The 5,304-nt window shown below is 55.3% G+C and overlaps 1 protein-coding gene across 1 annotated transcript in view; it reads right to left on the reverse strand.

The window, feature by feature from the left end:
* FKBP10 (FK506 binding protein 10) overlaps positions 1-5,298 on the reverse strand; it is a 7,259-nt gene extending 1,961 nt beyond the window's left edge. Inside the window, exons 1-8 of the mRNA XM_023523930.1 lie at positions 4,965-5,298; positions 2,593-2,738; positions 2,059-2,248; positions 1,801-1,946; positions 1,247-1,436; positions 924-1,069; positions 152-410; positions 87-113 (exon numbers count right to left, since the gene is read on the reverse strand). Of these exons, the coding sequence (XP_023379698.1) occupies positions 87-113; positions 152-410; positions 924-1,069; positions 1,247-1,436; positions 1,801-1,946; positions 2,059-2,248; positions 2,593-2,738; positions 4,965-5,212 (1,352 nt within the window). The 5' untranslated portion in view covers positions 5,213-5,298. The remainder of the gene's footprint in view (positions 1-86; positions 114-151; positions 411-923; positions 1,070-1,246; positions 1,437-1,800; positions 1,947-2,058; positions 2,249-2,592; positions 2,739-4,964) is intronic.
* Between the last annotated feature and the right edge of the window lie 6 nt (positions 5,299-5,304).

The raw sequence follows: 5,304 nt of genomic DNA on the forward strand, positions 1-5,304 counted from the left end.
TAAAGTGTGGCCTTGAGGGCCCATCTCTCCTATTTCCGTTTTTCCTCCATAAAATGGAATAGTAGCTCCTCTACTGCCAGCCTCACCCTCCCTTCCCCCGCCTGCCCATCATGCTCCCCATACACAGAAACTTAGGGAGAAAAGGAGGTGCTATGGGGAGGACGCCCCTTGCCTGGGCCCACCCACCTGCCCAGCCCTGGCCCTGCCCTGGACCCACGAGGAGAAAAGCTTGGTGCCATCCAGCAGAGAGCAGTTGTAGTGGTAGCGAACAAAGTCCCCAGCCTTGGAGGTCTCGTTGCAGATCTCGGGGGGCCGGGACAGTGTCTTAATTTCCACTGGATCTGCAGGGTTGTGGAAATCGATGACGTGGACATCGAAGACCAGCACAGCCGAGCCAGGGATCTTGTCTCCTGGGACCAGAATGGGGGAGTGGATCAGCCTGGCGTCTAGCAGGGGCTGCTCAAGGTCTCCATGCAACTGTCCTGGGGTTTCAGACGAGGATGGGATGTTTGTCCACATAACCAGTTCTTCCAGGGGGCAGGGGAGGGAGGGACCTGCCAGTTAGAAAGCCCTTTACACGCAGTATTTTGACTTCTCAGTAACTTACTCTGCCGATCAATGCGATTAGTCCCATTTTATAGATGAGGACACTGAGGCTTCCAGCAAAGCTGGGTTTCAAATCCAGGTCTCTCTGCTTCCTAGGGCTAGGCTGTTTCTGTTGTTCCATAACCATCCCCCTTCCCCAAACTCAGAAGTCCTTCTCCAGTGTGGAAGGGGAGAAATGGAGGGACTGTCCTGGTGAAAGGGATGGAGTCCATGTGGCAAGAATGGGGTGGGTGACCGGTTTTTGTGATGAGAGGGCAGAGCAGCGGGGGAAGGTGAGCGAGCCGTTCAGGAGAGGAGCTGAGGGGCAGCAGGCCTACCAGTCCCATTCTCCCCGTAGGCGAGGTGCGGGGGGATGGTGATCCTCCGGCGCTCCCCCATGCACGAGCCCTGCAACCCCTGGTCCATCCCGGGGATGATGTAACCCTGTCCCACGTAGGTATTGTACGTGTGGTTGCGGGAGTAGCTGCAATACAAGGGGGCCGGGCCAGCAAGGGAGTCAGAGGGGCCCCTGCCCTTGCAGGCAGCTCAGAACCCCCCCTCAGCTGCTGCCTGGGTGACCCTAGTACCTGGTACTTTCCTTCCTGCCTCCGCTTCTTGCCTTTCCCCCAGCCCCACCCTCCCTTCTCAGGACCCCGCTGACCTGGAATCAAAGAGGGAGCCATCCATCAGTGAGCCATTATAGTGGTAACGCATGAAGTCCCCGGCCATGGCTCTCCTGACACAGCCAGGTGGTAAATCCAGCGTCTCCAGCTGGACGGTGTCCTTCGGGTTGTGGACGTCGATCAGTAGGACGTGGAAGACCAGGGAGGCCTGTGGGGGGATCACAGTCCCTGGGGAAAAGACAGGCTTGAACCATATAAGCAGAGAGCAAACCGGGCTCCTCGGCTCGGGAGAGCAATGTGAGCACCCTGCAAAAAGGTGCTAACCCCACTCTCCAGAGCCCTTGCCCTCAGCGGTCCCGTGGGTTGCTCCTCCTGTGAGGCCTGAACTGGGTTTCCCCTGGGGCCACCACCAGCCCATACTGAACCTCTATGTGAATCAGAATAAAGCACCCTTTCTTACTGAGATGATCACCAAGGGCTGGATTTCATCCCTACTGGCCTCCTTGGCTAGCTGCCCTTGTGCAGTATACAACCTGAACAACTGTATGCGGCAGCCCACTTCTGGGAATCCCGAGTCCCTCCCTGCCCTCACCATAGCCCTTCTCGCCATAGGCCAGGAAAGGAGGGATGATGATCTTCCTTCTCTCTCCGGGACACATGCCCAGCAGCCCCTGGTCCATGCCCTTGATCAGCCAGCCCGAGCCAACGTAGGTGTCATAAGTGCCGCCCCTACTGTAGCTGCAGAGAATGAGGTAGAGGTAATGCTGCTGGAGGAGGGAAAGGCAGGATGGGCCCTGCACTCCCCTCACGCTACAGTCCCCAGCACCCCAGGGCTCCCTCCAGCCCTTACCTGGTGTCAAAGGCGGTGCCATCCAGCAGTGTGCCATTGTAGTGGTAGCGGACAAAGTCGCTTTCCTGGACCATGCGGGGGCAGTGGGGTGGGCGCAGCAAGGTGCTCACCTGCACGGTGTCTGCCTGGTTCCACACATCCAGCAGAACCACATCGAAGTAGAGGGTGGCATCCGGGGGAATGAGCCCCGCTGTGAGGGCAGAGTAGCAGGAGCTCATGTTCAGTGCAGCCCCCACACTAGCGGGTGGAGTGGAGGACTGAGTGTCCTGCTTGGCCTCCCCCTCTACCACCTCTAGTCCCCATTCCTACTAGTCAAGCTATGATCCCACCCAGGGCCCCGTTATTTCCCTTCCTCCCAGCCCAGGACAGGAGACAGAAACTCTAGTCCCAGACCTGCCACTGTTCATACTGCTTATGCAGCTGACACTGGGCAAGTCGCTCTCCCTTTCTGAGCTTCAGTTTTCTGGCGCCGAGGTCCTTGATTCTGCTTCCTGGTCTCCTCCATCCCCATGCCTGTGCCCGAGCCCTTCTCACCCACACCGATGCTGCCGTAGCCCAGGTGGGGAGGCACAATGAGGCGTCGCCGCTCGTTGACACACATGCCCATGAGGCCTCGATCCATGCCAGTGATAAGGCGCCCCACGCCCACCACGATGGCCACCGAAGTGCTGCGGTCATAGCTGGGGGACAGAGAAAACAGATAGGATACAGTGGACTCAGATGTGTACAGGTGAGGGTCACAAAGCCAGATGTTACCTTCTGCACAGGTATGTACACACACATGCATGCACACGCAATCCCCCCATATACAGGTGTAGATCCACATGCTCCTCACCTCCCTCTGAGGTCAGCCATGACCCCTAACTTACGAGGCTGGGCAGTTACAAAAAGGAAGTCCCCAAGGAGAGGCTTTTATTCTCCTGGGATGGGGGTGGATGCAGGCCTGTCTGCTGCTATTATCTGCTGACAGCAAAGGAGTGCTAAGTACTTCATCAGGTGAGGGAGGAGAGCATTTATTGAGCACTTAGGATAAGCTGATTAAATGGCTGGCATTTTACACTTATGATCTTATTGTCTCCCCTGTGAGGTGGGCATTATTGTTTTCACTTTTCTTATGAGAACAATTGAGACTTGAGAGACAAAGTGACTTGCCCAAGGCCACAGCTAACATGGGGTCTGTGGCACTCCAAAGCCCACATTTGTGACCCTACACCATCTATTCACCAAGGAGGAAAGGAAAAGGGAAGCTGTGGGGGAGGGGGAGGCGAATAGGGATTGGTTTTCGATTCTGAAAGAGCCTATTCTAAAACTGCCATGGCTTTTATTTGTTTTTAGTTAGTTTTAACTTATTTTAAGTTTTCAGAAGTTAAGGGAGGCTGGAAGATTTTTACTTTGACCAAAGGGGGCCATGGCTTGTGAAAGTTTTCCAGGCTCAGCACTACATGAACTGAGGCCAGCCAGGCTCCCAGAGTTCCTACCAGGCAGTCCTCCCACAACTCCAAACCCCTCCCCTACTCCTAGTGGTCAAAGGCTCAAGGCTGTACTCCTGGCTACTGCCTATATATCATTTTGCCCACGGAGCTGGTTTTCTGACTGGCCTGCCTCCTTCACAGTGCTGTTGTGAGGGCTCGAGCACCAGTTAAATACTTTTGGGGCATCCAGTCCTCCCCAGAGTCAAGGCTAATACGTATCGAACCCACTTTCAGATCGCCAGGCACTGTTCAAATTTCATGTTCATTCATCATCTTTTTTGAGTCCTATCATCAGCCTTAGGAAGTAGGGACTCAATTTTCAGTTTGTTTTTTAATCTCAATTTTTCAGATAAGGAAAGTGAAGCTTAAAGAAGCAAAATTTCTTGTCCGTGGTCACAGCCTGGATTTGAACCCAGGGTCTTGGACTCTGGAGTTCATGTTCTCACCCGATATACTGCCTGCCCTCAAAGCCATGGCCACTGATTTCCATTGGGCCAAATTATGTGTTTGGCGGAAGGATCTAAGAGGGATGACTTCTTGGGGGTTCATGTGTGTCACCAGAGCCCAAGGTTTAACTGAGGCTGACATGCAGCCCTGCTTGCCCTACCCCCACCAACGAAAATGCACTTGCCATAGCAGATCAAAGGCCTGGACCAGTTCAGAAGCCAGTCTTTCAAGCCCCAAGGCTGGCAAGATGGGTGGCAGCCCTGGCCTGGTACAGCTAAGATGGGTGGGGTGGCGGGGGAGTCGGTGCAGGAAGACCCAGAGAAGGAGGTATGGAAACCCTCTGAGGAGCCCAGGGTGGCATGTCCAATTGTGACACGTAGACAGACAGGGTCTCTACATGGAGCTATGCCCTATACTCCCAGATCCATCCTGCTGTCTTATTATAATGCCCACTGCTTAAGCACAGGCTGCTAATCAACTCCCCTATCTACTCTCTTCTCTATCTGCAAAGGCACTGAAACCTGGGGTTGGAACCTGAAGGGAGTCAGGATGGCTGGGAATGTAGGGGCTCCCAGGCTGAGACCACTGGAGGATTCACATGCAGCAGAGACCATGCTCTCCCCCAACAAGGCCGTGGACCAGAAAGTCCCCTGCCCATGTCTTTAAATAAAGTGCTGTTAAGTAAATAGAGCAGTTCACCTGGATTATCACATACTTTGGGGAATGTGGGGAGCTTTGTGAAAGAAACTGAGGTCTCTGGAGAGGCGAAGGTTTGAAGTTGAGAGAAGAGGATATATCTTTGGGGAGATGGATGTCTAGGATGCCCCGCCATCCACCCAGGGTGCTGTGTTTGGGGTTAAGGGAATCGTGGAGTACCAGAAAGCAGACACAGCTTAAAAGGGAAAGAAGGGAACCCAGGACCTAGGAGCGCCTGGCCCTGGCTCAGGGAAGGGGAGTAGAGATTCTGGGGCCACCCGACCCCATTACCTCGAGTCAAACTTCTTGCCATCCTCAAAAGTGCCGTTATAGTGGTAGCGCACAAAATCTCCCATCTGCACTTCCCTGGGACAGGCCCTGGGGATGTGGTACCTCTCGATGACCACGTCTTCCAGGGGGCCCCCGGCCGGACTGGCGCGGCCCAGCCCCCTCCCCACCGCCTGAACCAGCAGCAGCAGCAGTATCTGCAGCAGCGGGGGCCGGAGGAGGGTGTGGTTGGGGGGCCCGGTGCGGAACATGGTGCCTGGAGCTGGGACCGCCGGCAGTGAGGGAGAGAGTCGCGGCCGCCAACCTCCTTCACTACCCCTCCTCCCAGAGCTGGCTCCCCCCC

Source organism: Pteropus vampyrus, unplaced genomic scaffold (assembly GCF_000151845.1).
Source record: "Pteropus vampyrus isolate Shadow unplaced genomic scaffold, Pvam_2.0 Scaffold432, whole genome shotgun sequence".
Lineage (NCBI taxonomy): Eukaryota > Metazoa > Chordata > Mammalia > Chiroptera > Pteropodidae > Pteropus > Pteropus vampyrus.